At 40.0% G+C, this 16,109-nt stretch overlaps 1 protein-coding gene across 3 annotated transcripts; it reads right to left on the bottom strand.

Moving 5' to 3' along the window:
• Positions 1 to 1,334: 1,334 nt before the first annotated feature.
• On the bottom strand, positions 1,335 to 11,179 carry nr2f2 (nuclear receptor subfamily 2, group F, member 2). Of its 3 annotated transcripts, none has more exons than XM_079347177.1 (3): positions 10,559 to 11,179; positions 5,792 to 6,319; positions 1,335 to 3,769 (listed from the first exon to the last, which is right to left on the bottom strand). In XM_079347177.1, exons 1-3 carry the CDS (start codon positions 10,596 to 10,598, stop codon positions 3,495 to 3,497), a joined length of 843 nt encoding a protein of 280 aa, XP_079203303.1. In that variant the 5' UTR covers positions 10,599 to 11,179; the 3' UTR covers positions 1,335 to 3,494. The 3 variants fall into 3 exon arrangements, with proteins under 3 accessions (XP_079203303.1, XP_079203301.1, XP_079203302.1); XM_079347175.1 differs by lacking the exon at positions 10,559 to 11,179 and adding an exon at positions 7,362 to 8,624 and having other exon boundaries at positions 5,792 to 6,337; XM_079347176.1 differs by lacking the exon at positions 10,559 to 11,179 and adding an exon at positions 7,362 to 8,624.
• Positions 11,180 to 16,109: the final 4,930 nt, after the last annotated feature.

Below are 16,109 nucleotides of genomic sequence, written 5' to 3'. Positions count from 1 at the left end.
CAAGTAAGATCAACCCAATCTGATCCGTAAAATCCCTTTTTGGGGGCGAATCGTTTCTCGGTATTTTCAGTGTAGACGTCCTGGCTCATCTTGTGTTCCTATATTGAACCGCGAGTTTTCTTATTCTGTAAATACTTGGAATCATATTGGCTCACTGATGATAGAAAGTGTGTAGTATGGTGTCCATCCTTAATTATCATAATGGGGCTCCGTGTGATATATCCTCAGAGACAGTTTGGTTGGACAGGCAGTGAAAGCATCACTGTATGGGTAAATAGCGCTTTCAGCAAAAATACGAAGATAAAAGACCATCAGCATCACATCATAATCATCATTTTCATTGTTACCAACAGCAACAAAACCACACAAGCACACACCACCACTACCAACAGCATCATCATCAGCAGCAGCAGCAGCAGCAGCATCGGAAAACGTGGTGGAGTTGGCTTCTCTACCATCCTGATTAAGCCTCTATAAAACAAGACTAATTCTATTTCAGGCCTAACCCTCAACTAAGCCAATACCACTAATAATTACTGTTAGGTCAAAGGTTTATAGCAGCACAAAAGCAAGCGCGCAAAGAAGTGGAATTTAAACTTAACAAGATTCTTGGATATTTTCATTGCATAAACTAAAGATACAAAGTTTATTATCACTTCGTGTTTACTTCAGCAATTGCAAATGTTGGACATAAAAAGCATAAAAAACGCAACCCGCGAGAAGTAATGAGAGCAAACTATTATATTTTCAGTTTGTTATTTCACTTATTTCTCCTTCAATAAAAGGCCATCATGATCAATATGATGTGTGTGTTCATATGTATGATGTTTACCGTGTGAGTTCATCCTATTAATATCTATGTGAGCGTAAAGGTGAGGCTCATTGCGCATAAAGCGGTGGGAAAGCTGGGCAGGTTATTTCTGCACCCTAAGGTTCATGAGGGGAGTCTACTGTTATGAAATGTTATAATTTGTTGAGGCATGGCGCCTTGTTACAGCTGCTGTATCTTTTTCCTGAAGTTTAACACACTCATTATTTTCGAAACAGTCTCGTAAAATGACCGATCGGCCTTTTTCTGGAAAAGAATCTTAACCCTGTGGCATAAAGTGAAGCGGGCCTGTTGGATGATTGATTAATTATGTTGTAATTCATTAATCACTTTCATGAGGCAAAAGACAACATCATGCCACAGCAAATTGACTCCAGTCCCCCTTAAACCCACACACACACACACACACACACACACACACACACACACACACACACAGTACAAACACAAACAAGGACAAGTTCACACGCAGGTTGACGAAGTTAAAAGAAAAACATAGAAAAACTTTTGTTTTCAAATTCATAAATTATAATTTAATACCAAGAACAAATTTACAGCAGAATGCTTGTTTACAATAAGCTAACACAAACAAACAAGAATTGTGTTCAACTATAAACTTTCACACACTCACATATATCACTTGCAATTAATAATAATAATCATAAAAAAAGTATCTATACGTTATCAATACCCTGCAGTCATATATTTTTATATATTTATATAAAAACGTGGGTCAGTTTAAACTGTTCATAATTACAATCATGTATCATTCTCTGGTCCACATGTGGCTCCGCACAGCCAAAGATCAGTGTTCAATCAGTGATCCCTTTTAATTCAACCACAGCGTGCTGTTTCAGTGTGGCGAAGAAAAGCCTCAAAACAAGGACGAAATTGCGAGCTTCCAAATACACGCGCACACACATTCGCTCTCGCACACACGCGCGCACACCACAACGGCACCTGTCAAAGAGCAAAAGGAGCAATAACACTAAAGTTAAAATATTAACTCCTTTTTTCCAAACCTGCTCACCCTGTTTAAGTCTGTAGTCTAATAATGAACGCTCGTTTCTTTTCTTTTTTTTGTTTCCTTAAATACAAGGGCTAGTGTACTGAATGCACAGATTATATCTATACAGTCAAAAAAGAGAGAGAGAAAACATTTACATTTATATATCAAAGGTAAAATAGGTTAGCGACCTGTGGCCATGCATTCACAGTCTAAATATACATGAAAAAGAAAACATTTGTAGTAATATGTATATACATTAAAAACAGAACTTTCAGTGCTACTAGCTAAGTCTGCCACTCAATTTTGAAGACGTTGTATTACCGAGAGAAAAAAAATGGCAACCACAGATTTTTCTTAATCACATATACTTTTTATAAAGGAAAAAAGTCGTTGAAAATGAATTGACCTATATTTACAAGAATACTGCCTCTAATCAGCGTTTGTCACGTGAAATAACACGACTGAAGTCTCATATCTAATTGTGTTGTTCCCCCCAAAATGTCGTGCAGGCCTACTTTAAAGTTTGGATAAGAAATCACATCATGCTTATCAGGCACTTAATGCTTGAAGTGAATAAAAGATGACATTTCAGGGACGCTTTAATAATACTGCTATTAAACACTACTCCGCTAGGCTTCAAACTTTTATGACCCTTGACCTCAAAAGTTATTGTTTTTTTAAAGTTTTTTTTTAGAGAAGTCAGGTATGATTTCAGTGCAGTTTGAATCACTGCGCACGCTCTTATGGTCACATTTGACGCATAAAGAGCAACAGCAGGCTACTTGTTGGATTTTTTTTTATTATATCAAATTGGGGGACTGATTCTATATAATCAAACTAGATTAACTGGGAAAGACTCTCCAGCAAACAATTTGGAAAATATATTTTCTGGAAAAAAAAAAAAAAAAAAAAAAAGAAGTATTTTCACTGGGTCATAAAGTTGAACATGAACTCCAAAAACTCCCTCATGGTGTTGGTCATCCTAACAATATAAGTGCGCTTGCAGCATTAAGCCTAGTTTATAAGCCTATACTCCTATTGCTGTGGTTTTAATTCTTTTTAGAACGTTTTTTTCAACATCATTTCACCTTTTCAAAATAAAATCATTGTCTTAGAAAATAACACCACCTGTACTACAGAAATCACATAGGCCGGTTTGGAACCAGAAAGGAGGAACAAAGAAAGTACAAAACACAGCTATACATGGACACAGGACAAGTCATTTAGAGAAAAGAAAAATTCACGTTTCGTATTTTCCCTTTCTCCTGTTTTTTTTTTCCTTTTTTAAACCAAATTATCATTTTTAAATGCACTTAATACTTAAATTTTCCTCACGAAGATCAACAAAAATCCCCTCCACCCCCCTCATTTTCTTCTTTCATTAGAAAAAAAGAATCGAAGCAGGTTGTTCTGGGAGCTTGTTTCTGCCATTTTGAAAGTTCAGTGGATGTCTCAATTTTTTGGGGAGCATTGGGGGGGAATTCACAGTCATTTACGTCAAAGTCTTTCTTCATGAAAGCCAGCCCCGTGTAACAGCCGGTTGCTTTTTTATTCCTTCCACAAAAGCAGCTATAATCATTGTAGTCTCGCAGCCCCGCGACCCTCCTCCCCTCCCCTCCCTAGCCCCACCTTTTGTTTGTTCGTCTCCTTCTTGGTTTACTGAATTGACATGTAAGGCCAGTTAAAACTGCTCCCCGACAGCAACATATCCCTGATGAGAGTTTCAATGGGGGTTTTACCTACCAATCGGACGAAAAATAACTGTTCTATGACCGAGGAAGAGACTGTGCGGAGGGAAGGCAAGCGGAGTAACAACTTCCCAAAGCGTGTGGGCTGGTTGGGGTACTGGCTCCGGACATATTCCTCCAGGGCGCACTGGGACTTCTCCTGCAAACTTTCCACATGGGCCACATCTGAGAGGCCGCAAGCATCTGAGAGGGGGGAAAGCAAATAAACATTAATAAAGTGTTTCTCTCATGAGGAGCGTTTTCCTACAGTGGTGATTTACTGGCGACAACTGATAGCCTGTTAGATAAAAAAAACCGAAAACATTATTTATTGTCATGGTTTAAACTGGGCTTTGTCCAATCATCAATATCAAAAGTTATTTCACATACACATAAATATATAACGTGTTTTAATTTATTTGTCGAAGCCATCATTAGAAAAAATAGTATCACATTCAATTTAAAATAAAATTGCGCAAGAAGAAATATAAACACACCGCATACAAATAGTTTCAATCCAATTTCATGACATCGTATAGTGGATTAACAACGACATAATATGTGGTGTTAAAACGCACGTGTATACAAAGAATAGAATTAAAAATAAAATGTGAACTCTTGTTTTGCCTACAGTCAACAATCAGTGGGAAATTTGAGCCTTGCTTCTCTAACATCTTTCTCGTTTTTATCGCCATTACAACCCGCTTATTTCCCTCGACAAAGCCACTTAAAAGTGAGCTAAATAATTAAGCATATTCATAGCCAAAGCCTGTGTTTAGAAACGGGCCCTGTCTTTCACAGTCTGAGGCAGCACGAGGAGGAGAGGGAGGGGGGAGAGAGAGAGAGACAGGGAAAGACAGGGAGACCTACTGACCTTTAGTGAGCAGAGATTTAGCTTGGAAAAAAGGGCCCATAGCCTACGGAGTTGCCGTCATACTACACCACCGGAGACGCATAATCACTATCTGTGCTGCTGCGTGTGGGCGGCTGCTGATTATGTGCCAAAACGCTTGTTCGCGCGTTGGTTAACTTTGTAAAGTTTATGCATGACAACAACACCAAAACCACCAAAGTAGCAGTAGGCGTGTCATTCAAGCTGCAACACAGCTCAAGCCTCTAGGATTCAGGTATGAGGAGGACACATTAAGACAGGTTGTTTTAAAATGAAAATCACCTGTAATGTCATTTATACTGAAGAATCGACTAACCATGACAACAGTGTTCAGTTACTGCTAAAGTAGATCCTGCGTATTCGCAGGTGTGGTGTCATGCTAAGACATTCATTCCATTGTGAAACCTTGGAAATCCCTTCAACACGTTATTGTTTTATTTTCGCCATATTGCAGCAGCTAATGTAACCAAATAGCAGCGAGGTTTGGGTCATGACCTAGTTCTGGAGCAGGTCCAGAGGCGCCCTGATTCCTACTTTAGGCGCAGAGAATATTGCTGCAAACAAAAATAAAAGACTCCCCTCCTGTCACGGCTCAAATGGTGAATATCACACACAATATTATTATCCTGACATATTAGCAATTACAGGGTGTGTTTGGATTGTTCTCGGGCTTTTTCTCGGATATGTGTGTTCCCCTAAATGACACGGGGAACGCTGGGCCCTTCTTTGCTTTTACTGTGTGCAAATGGCACATTAGGCTTGTCTTTCTTTCTTTTTTTTCTATTCCCCTCCCCCTCGGCGCCTGACATCATTTATATCTGTCATCCCTACAAACAAGACGTGGGCTTTATATACATTGATAAATGGAGAAAAATATAATCAAAGTGTAGGAACTCATGTGCAAGCTATTATATTCTTCAAAAAGGGATTTGAGCAGCTAGATTTGATTAGGCTTGAGGACATTATTGTAAAATTAATCAGAATTATGTTGGACCTGATTGTGTTTTAATGTTGCTGCCTCGGTTTTTGTTAACAATTTAATTAAAAATAAAACTTTATTCGTGGTCTTGCTACGATTTCTAGTTTTTTATCTCTGTGAGTGTGTCAGATAAATCAGTTGATTAATTAAGTGATTTTATAAATCAGTAGCCTGAAGCATGTGACCGTGAACGCGACATTTAGGTGAACATTTAAGCAGTGTGTTTTCCTCTCAAACAAGCAACAACCTCCAGCCAGTGCAGATAACTATTTGGGTCAGGTTTGATTTAGCTGATGTCAGTGTGCATGTAAGGGTGCATTCACTGAACTTGGAGAGTGCCCGTCTTTTCTCTTACCTGTGGTGAAGAGCACAATTGCCTTTAAGCAGCTATATTCAGCAGAGTCAACGTGCAAAGCTTTGAGCTTCTCCACTTGTTCCTGGAAGATCCTAATGTGGTCCATAAAGGCCACCACTCTGTCCGCGGACATGGGGGAGGCGTGCAGGCCAGCCGCCGCCAGGAGAGGAGCCACATGCAGGGGCATGGAGCACTGCGCCGCGTTCAGCACAAATAACTCACTCCACGTCAACCTCAGCAGAGCCACCTGGTCTGTGATCTGCAGGTCTGGAAAGAAGGGAATATTCCTGGCCCACTCAACGGCGCTGAACAGCATCCTGGCTGCTAGTTCACAAATGTTCTCGATGCCCATGATGTTGTTGGGCTGCATGCATTGGCTGCCATATCGGGACGTCGGATAGGGCTCCGCTCTCAACAGAAGAGAGATATATCCGGATAAGTAGGAATGGCAGTGCAGTGGGTCTCCATTTGTCAAGGCGAACTGACCATGGTGTGGCTGTGTGGGTGGCACCCGTCCCCTTTGCACGGCTGCAGTAAAAAGAGAAACTACAGATATTGAAGCCTGAATTCTATAAAACATTATACAATCACAAAGAAGAAGATGGCAAATATTAGATCAAATATTCTGAGCCATCAATCAAATGGTTAAGACAATAAATGACACCCAGTATCTAAACACACACTCACACACACACACACACACACATAAACACACATAAACACACACACACACACACACACACACTCTCACACACACAGATACATGTGTACACACACGCACACACCCACACACACACACACACACTGTTATTGCTGCTTAAAAAAATACAGTAGCATTGTTATTGATGTGGCTGTGTGAAATAATGATGTAGCCTACCGAAACAGCAGATGGACTGCTTTAAACACGTCAAACACACACGTGTATATGTCTAGCTTTAAAATGATGTTATTCGGCAACAGCAACATGAGCTGGCTGTGAAGGAACACAAAGAGGGCAAGGGAGACCTTGCATGTTTAACCCTTAACCTACTTAGCAATTCATCTCCTTTTACCACACGGGCCTATTTTTGCGACTAATATTTAGAGAATTTCTCCAGGTTATAAGGAGTCTTTGTACGCTTAATTCAGGCTGAAGTCCAGGTTTAGACCCCGCGAAGACGACATGCGGGCTGGCTGTGGAGATGGAGCCTGAACACGCTATGTCTTAATTCGATACTCGCCATAATAGCGCAGGAGGCTGCATTGTAGCATGGATTTATCACTGCTAATATATAATTTCGATAGCTGTAGCCAGCTCATGCCACAGACCGTATTTGTAAAATGCAGAGCTATAACACGCTGGAGCTGTTTACAATAATGCAGCGCAAAAAAAAAGGAAGCTCCGGCGAGCCCTGTCTCAGGCACAGCAGAGAGCCGCTCCATGGCGCTCTGCAGCCGCGCAGCCGGGCAGGCAACAGTCGGGGGGAGAGGACAGCAGGCTATACATGGGGGCGATATCTCATCGTTTCATACCTAGAAGAATAACACGCACAAACACACAGAAGAATAAGAAAACAAAAAGTCCTAATACCTTCCCGTCTCATGCCGACTTTAAGGCATTTTTTGAGGCGGCAGTACTGACACTGATTGCGGTGGTGTTGGTCGATTGGACAATTCCTGTTGGCACGACATGTGTAAGTGAGGTTCCGTCGTACGCTCCGTTTGAAGAAGCTTTTGCACCCCTCGCAAGTAAACTGGCCATAGTGTTTGCCACTGGATTTATCCCCACACACCACGCACTCGATGTGCTGCGGCTGTTTCTCCGACTGCTGCGACGTCTGGTTCGACGGCGTGGACTGCGTGTTGTTCGGGGGTCCTTGGACCGGCGTCTGAGGGGTCGGAGGGGCGACCTGAGAGGCTGTCAGACTCAACTGGCCTGGCTGAGGGGTGGGAAGAGATAGTCCTCCTTGGGTCTGCGAGGAAAGGGTGCCTTGGGTGTCAGCCACATCGTCCTGGGAGCCTCTCCACACTACCATTGCCATATCTATCAGTCAACGTAAAGAAACTTTTTGTCTGCCGTTTTGCTGTCGCGGTGGAGAATGTCTCTGGAAAACGAGGCAAACTGTGACACAAAATGTCAAATCTAGCCTACGTTGAATCCACTCTGGAAAAAAACTGTCGATTTATTGCTGTTGGAGACGCTGCGAAGCACGTTTTCAAAACTGATGCGATGGCGAGCTGATTCGCTGCCTTTCGCTTAAAGGCCAAGTCCAGGGGCGCTTACAGTCAGCCATCCAGCACAGCCATCAATGGGAGAAGACAGGCTAAATATTCAAATAACCAACCGAGGTAGCATGGATTACTCAGAAGAGGATGGAGCAGGTTGGAGAGAGCGTGCCTGCAGCAGCATGAAACAATCGGTGAGCACCCTGTAGCAGCTACTATCAAGTTCCAGCACAAGTCTTGAAGAAAATCACCAACTGGGTAAAAAATATCACGTCTTCTTCCTTTTCTTCCTCTGAGGTACAGCGCCAGCAAGCGCACGGCTCAAGCCAGTGTTTTGAGAGGCTGGAATATGAAGACAACTCTCCCCAACAACACAAAAAGCGAAAGCACAAAAACAAAAAAAAAACAAAAAACAGAGATCACAACCTAGAAAATCTCCTCCGTGGACTGGAAAAATAATCGGAAAAGGAGCTCGGAATCAAAGTGATCAAATATGTTAAAAAGGCGGAGGTTAGGAAGTGATTTGCGATTGGTAGGAGCCGGGCTGGCAGAATGCTTTCTCTCTGATCAGCTCACTGAGCTCTCTATATAGTGAACTTTGACACGACTGCTGCAACTTAGCACACGTTACCATGGAGATCTGCTGCCATATAAGGAAGGAGAGTGTGTTTGACTGGTCAGAGCTCAGGGACCTCCCCCTCAACCCTATTGGCTAGTCGGCACTTGTGCTACTTGGTACCTTGCCAGAGCCAGCATGGAGGTCGAGAGGGCCGCTTGGTCCTAAAAGGAGACGTGTTTTTCTTTCTTTTCGAAAAAGAGGAATCATTTCTAGCCACTCTACACACACAGAATATAGACTGTTATCACATGTACGGCCGATAAAGATTAAGCAATTTAATAGGTAAAAAAAATCTTCCAGCATTTTTTTCCATACAGTATTCCATCATAACAAAAAGAACGGTGCAAAGAAACACAGGTGTACCTTGACCTTATATGTATATTCATTAAAATAAAACTGTCCATTTACTTTGCACCTATACTAATCTGTTACATATATAGCTGCAAAGGTAGACTCCTTAAAAGAAAAAAAGGACACAAAAGCTGTATTGTACTTAAAACTACAGACATAAAAAAATACACATTAAAACAGATGAATATAGGCTACCTGGTCCATGCATTTTGAAAGACTCTAAACAAGACAATAAAACGTGAATTTCCACATTTTTTTCTCCAATACTTGCACCAGATAATGGACCTTTCCGTATTTTCAACACAATGAGGGAGCATTCATAATCATTCACACTTATTATAAAACTGTTATGATAGGCTCTTAACATCATATGGGATAATCCCCCCCTACATACACACATTGACCCTCAACCACCAGCAGCAGGTCACAAAGGCCAAACGTGTGTCCCACAAGTCAGAGCTGTGTCGTCATGTGGTCAGCACGTGAAATGACAGTACAGCTTTAAATAGGGACAGCATCTAAAAACGTTACACGAGGTCAGATGGCATACCCTTCAAATTAAGGTTAGGATGAAAGCATAGCTGTTTCATCACAAAGAACAGTTAGTGGCCTTTTTATCTTACAACGATGTTCCACTATAATAAAGATAACGTACAGTTTGTTATAATTAACACAATAAAGGATTCCCGATGTATAAAACGGGGTCAGCCACACCATTTTAAGGCTTATATTTAAACTTCACTGCATGTCCAGAGGAAATCAAAGTTTACCCGCAGGTAAAACTTAACCATATATACTATATGAACCTATCCAACCAGGGCTATGTATTGAAGTCTACACAGAGCAGCAGCGGCAGCATGCATTGTCCCAGGATGTATGACAGTATATGGGTGCCCCCTAGCGTATGAAGTTTCCCTGCTCCCACTAAGATTCAATTTAGAGGAGCCATCCGACACGGAAACTGCCTCAGTCTCGTCTCCCGCATCGAGCAAACTAACGAGCACCATTTTAAACTGATGACTGTTTGTTTAAATTCCGCTGTACATGACTTGGACGGCAAAGCTTTGACAGTTGCCAAAGTTGGATTTACTTTTTCGCCACTTCAGACAGTTCCCAGTGGTGGTATTTAGACCAATTATGTCTTTATTCTAAAACAAATGAGCCAATTATAATTTGTCTGCATGACTATTTTGTCGGTTTTATTTACAGATCGCTTGAACATGAAGAGTCTGCAGATAAACAATAATGCGCGAGGTACCGATGGTGCAGCTTTGCTTCAAACGGTAAGTACATTTTGTGCACTTTATTAAGATACATTTGTAAAGTAGCAATGCTGTCTTTGTCTGTTTCAATTAAATATGATCTTAATAAACGGAACTGATAATCTGTAGGCTAATAACAGACACGGACTGCTGGACACAGCATATTGGTTACATGTGCGATATCCTATACAGTACGCATTAAATACGCGTCTCGGTCCGCTTTTTATCTAAATAAATGATCACAATAAGCATCAACCTGTTTGCAAATACTCATTCATAAAGAGATCTGATAGTGATATGAGGCAGGAGGCTGTTTTCTCATACACCTACCAAATGCATACGTTGCTGATTCGTCCGTAGCGGGATGCATCTTCTCTTTCTCTTATTCAGAATATATTTAGTCTTCAGTATTTCGACACAGTGCTCAGACTGAACCTGGCAAAGCGTCCTCTCCAACAGACGGGACCAAACACAAAAATCACGATGTTTATTGGAAAACTGCAAATGTCTGATCATGCAAAAACTTTGGAGCGCCGAAACCATGCAGCAACTGCTTGACGTTATGTGGTGTTGAGGCGAGAAATTGGAAATATAAGTTGACGTGTCGTCCGAGCAGAATCACATTAGACTGGCTGTGGAAATGATAAGTGGCTTCAGAACGCGCAGAGATCCTGTGCGCCTTTTCTCTCCGACAGTAATGTGGTGAAAACGCGCTCGCACACCGCTGCTTTGTGTGGGTTACAGAGGAGAGAGGGAGGGGTGCAGCCACACAGACACCTGTCTTTAAGGTTGGCGGGCAGGCTTTATTACATTCTGCTTATTAGAAATTATATGCAGATTAGAATACAGTATGCAATAAAGCATGGATTACAGGTTTAATTAAGAATGTCATTTAAGTGTAAAATAAAGATTCAGATAGGTTGAAACAAGCTATATTGAAATCTCTAAAAATGTGGCTAATTAAAAAAAAAATATCATTACTGTCATTACTATTTTTATTATTATCATTTTATTTGACTGATTTTAACAACTTTAAAATATTTTTGCATATGTTATATTCAAAATTAAGACTTAGGCGACTAAATAAACTACGCTATTTCATTTTTTATTACCCCTCTATCAATTTAACATTAAGAAGAGAATAGAAATAGATGCATCTGAAATGATAATAGCCCCAATTTACCTCGGCTGGTGGGAAAATTTAACCAATTTATTTCACGCCTAAACACATAAGAGAAACACAATTCATCTGCTATTAAAACCAACAAAAGTCTTGTGCTGCACTTTTATTTCCCGGGTTGCAAAGTTTCATCGGTTGATTACGACTAGTTCTCATTTGAGGGAGAGGAGAAAAGCACTGTATGCCTGCATGCACACAACAAAAGCGCCGCCCAACGGGACCAGTATCGATTAAGACGAGACAGAGGATGTCGCCTGCACTAAATATTTACTGATCACACACAAATAGCTGGATCCGTAACGATTTCCCATGCTCCGGCAGGGATAGAGGACTAAATCACTTTATTATTGTTAGTAAAACAAAGCGCACGCGCTGGAACACAGGAGTGCAGATGTGCTGATTGGGATAAGTGCAGTTAAATTAATCGATAGTGAGAAGATAATAGTTGAGATTTACGGGCGTGCAGAGAGAGAGATTTCACTCATGAGCAGGTTAAACTGGCACGTGCACCGTGATTGGTAATTTTACTTTAATGCCAACATGCTCGTGGGTCAAAAAAAATGACATTCAACAGTTTGTAGATTAAAAGTTTAAAACGGTACAAACGCTACAAGTATAAAACTATTAGAGTGAAGTGGGTTACATTTCTTACATATTTGTAATTTTAAAATGTCTATACGATAAATCATGTAACGGAAAATGTTGTCCAGCTTACTTAAAGAAACTGCCTCAAAACCGGTGATAAAAGTTTAATATGGAATAAAAGTGCTTTAATGTCAACTCTTCCTTCATTGAGCCCTTCACGCAGATAGAGACACTGTGACCCGGGGGTCTCTGGGTCCCCGCCCTGATTAACCCTTCAGGACCCGTGCAGGAGCAAATGTTAACCAGGCTAATCAACTTCAATAGTCTTACTGAATTAGAAGACTGTTGGATCAGCAGACATTAAATTGTCTCACTTCAAAAAACATAGAGACAAGTTGGAATTATTTAACACCACTGATTCAATTGAAATTATCATAAATTATCCCCCCCAAAAAATCAGATATCAGCATGTTTATGTGCAACATGCTAGTATATAATTAAATGAATAAATCAGCATATTGGGAAAAATGAAAACCATATCACCTGCATAAAAAGTTTTTCCTGCTTGATATAGATCACTTGATTGATGATGGTTATGGTCCATGTGTCATCACATTAGGATCTGCATTGCATAACTATCTAGTAAAGATTTCATGTATGCTTCTCTTTGTAACATCGCTTTAGTGTTGTCACATCACTAGCAAAGATGGGGCAAAATAGAGCAATTAGTCTCATGTCAGTTTTACATTCAGTTATCCTGCGTGAAGGACATTTGCTAAATAGAAATAAATCATGTTTTAAGACGTTTCTTTAGAACAACATGCTAAGGTAATTACAGCCAGATATATCAGCAAAATAAGGGATATTTAAACTTTAAATATGAAAAAAATATGTTAAAAGTCATTAAAAATATTATTGTGTAAGATCTCATGAAAAAATGATATTTCAATGTTTTATCTCACATGTGGCTTTCATCCGGATAAAGTAAGCTTTGAGCGTATTGTTATATTACTAACTTCTTTCAATTGAACTTGTTTTCTATGTGGTTGAATTACAGCACGGTTTTTACAGACTTTTAAAACTTCTTTGGTCTTTGAAATTGCTTTCATGTTTGTTTGCCTTCTCTATAATATATACCTAGAAAATGTGCATTCCATTATTGCAATTAAATTCACCTCAAGGAAAAAAACAGCATATGCATGTATCAGATCGGAATGTATGCATACACATGTTAACTACAAAGAGCTATGTCTACAAACTGTGAGAAAACAATGTATCACACTCTCTTTTTATGTGAAGGTGTGTGCTCATGTAAGCATAAATCCATGTCTTTTTGAAAGAGTTCCTTTAGTGCTGTCGATCTCTCTCTCTGTGTCTCTTTCTGCGTGCCTCAGGGGCTGCTATCTAAAAAGGCAATAGATCCCAGATAGCTCACAGTGTTCAATTTGCCAATGATAGATTATAGTGCCAATTTAAACAGATAGGGATCAATTTGTCTCAATGATCACTCTTTAGGCTGACTGCCAGCGTGCTCTTAATGTATTTGTAAATGCTGCTTGTTCAAATTGCGGCTGTTAGGTTGAAAGTGATAAAAACTGTAACACAGAGAGATGATATGAGAAATGAGAAAGGATGGCTTGTTTGTGCTGCTAAAGACTCCATGGATGGAGCATGCGTGGTGAGGACTTGAGGCTGCAGCATTGTAGAAGCGATGACCAGAAGGTCAAGGGTTTAACTGGGAGGACTCACTGGGAAAGTCTGGGTAGGGGAATTGTGCGATGAGTGCTCTCTAACCCTCAGGAACCACTGCTGAAGTACTCTTCGGCAAAGCAGCTTAAACTCCATCTGTCCCAGTGGAGCTGCACAGCCACCAGCTGTACAACACTGTGTCTTTTTGAGTGTCACCCACCCTCCCCTTTCATTTAAGAGTGGGCAGTCCACTTGCCTCACACTTTTTTTTTTCACCCCGCTTACTCAGACAGTGAAAAAGTTTGAGAGAAGACACGAGAGAGAAAGCTGCTGCAGCCAGACATGGTTCACATGTGGCCCCAGAGGCAGCAGACAGTGGATTGAATTACTGTAACACAAGGTGTAATGTGGTAGCAGGGTGGATGTCAAAGGAGCGGATGTAAAGGAGGGGCGCTCCAGCTTTCTATTACACCTATTTAATGTTTGATTATGTGTTTTATTTTTCTCATATTTCAGGTAACTATTAATTAGTTCAAATGGCAGCCATGCTTTCTAGAATGACCTTAAATGTGTAATTAGGAGGACTGCATGGTTGTTATTCACAGTTACAACAAACACTATAACAGGACAGAATTATCTCTTTTGTGGGAGAAAGAAAAAACTAACTGCACAATCATAGCTCTTGAAGATCTCTGAAATGTACGAGATGATTAATAAAGCATTACTGTCCCAAATGAACGTGTAGTGTTGTGTATAATTGCAGTTTGCCTTCTTACATGTCACACACACACATTTAACATATGAACGTTTTAAGACTTATTATGAGATGTGTGTTGTTTTAAACCTTTGGACATATTTTTCAGCTGCCTGAAAAAAATGCTGTCAAACTCGACTATGACAGGCTGAAAATAGAAAGGCAGCTGATAATTTGTTTAATTGTTTTTGCCATGTTCCTACATTTCTACAAAGTGTTATGATGACCTGTCTTTATATCAGCATTCAATGCAAAATAACAATATGCCACTCTACATTGTATAATTACAGCATCTTTCTGTGCTAATTTACATTTCAGAAAATAACACAATAGAATATTTCCTGAAATTAAAGCTAAGTGGAGTAAAGGTGAAAATAAACTACAGTGACATATTACTGTCGGTGCATTTAATAGTTCCTACAGCCTACAAACTGAGGAATGAATAAAGTGTCAGTGTTTGAACATAAAAAAATCACTTCTCTGTGAAAGTGCTGCAGACATAAACTTTCAAACTATGAACAAACCCTGCAGCCCATTAATATTGATGATGTTAACTCTCTGCTTCCACAGGTACAGATTCAACAATTGTGAGTGAAACACATTGTTTAATAGCACATACAGTATTGCCATGTGAGGCATTTCAGTCAAACAGATCTACATCGGATCAATGGTCCATGTAAAGCGATGAGGGAATAAAAGTGAACGGAATGTGAATAGAATGTGGTTGAAGCTTTATACGAACAATGACTTGGCTTGAAAGAAAAAGAAGGTGTTCTTGGTGTGAGGATGACCTCAAGGTAAAAAGCCATTAAGAAACAGGAATCACTTATTCACAGGATCTCGGTTACTTAATAGTCACATGAGGACATGCAGAAGCTGCTTCTAGAGCTCACAACACGAGAGTCAATACTCCCCGGACGACGTCATCCAGCGACGCAAATCTCAAGACTGGCTCCACTGACAATAAATTGAGAAGGTATTTGAGGAAATGTGATCGTGCAAAGGGGTGAGCAAAGGACTTGACTTAATTTTGCTCTCTGAAACTGAGAAGTACACGGCGTTTAAAGATCCTGTTTTTTAATCATGTTATTTATTTTGATCGCATTGAAATAATTTAATAACTTTACACTCACCAAAACGTTTTTAAATATATATATATAAATTATATTCTGCAATCATACTTCATAAAAGATAAATTATTGAAGAAAACAAAAAACACAACGTGTGTATTTCTCAGTGTTTCTAAAGTGCATGTTATAATGAGTAAATAGCTAACTTTACCTTCTGAATACCAAAACAAGTCCAGTATTTTGGATGGTGAATGATGTGTTCGGCAGCAGCATGATTACTCTTCAATGATTAACATGTATACTTTGAGTGTGAAGTTTATTAAAATACTGCCCTTATGTCATATGAGGCTGACTTGTAAATATATATTGCAAATGTATCATCATGTTATTAAAATTGCTTATGTCGCAGCTTTATGACATCACAGCTTGGAGTAACCACATCCTTTGCCATCCATCAAAGACATGAAGAGGAGGTATAACTGATGTATAATAAACATCTGATCATGTCCCAGGTCTGCTTTAGTCTCTTCAGGAAGAACATGTATGTAAGATGCTGTTGAATCATTGGATAACCTTTCATATAACACAGCAAAATAACTAGTA

The sequence above is a fragment of the Symphodus melops genome, assembly GCF_947650265.1.
Source record: "Symphodus melops genome assembly, chromosome: 6".
NCBI lineage: Eukaryota > Metazoa > Chordata > Actinopteri > Labriformes > Labridae > Symphodus > Symphodus melops.
This window is presented reverse-complemented; position numbering and strand designations above follow the sequence as displayed.

Bases quoted from the DNA above. Each gene is read 5' to 3' on its own strand.
- nr2f2 (XM_079347175.1), bottom strand. From the start codon at position 7,812: ATGGCAATGGTAGTGTGGAGAGGCTCCCAGGACGATGTGGCTGACACC. The intron at 6,338-7,361 runs GTATTAGGACTT...CAATATCTGTAG, and splicing joins AGTCGGCATGAGACGGGAAG to TTTCTCTTTTTACTGCAGCC. The intron at 3,770-5,791 runs GTAAGAGAAAAG...CCCCCCTCTCAG, and splicing joins AATTGTGCTCTTCACCACAG to ATGCTTGCGGCCTCTCAGAT.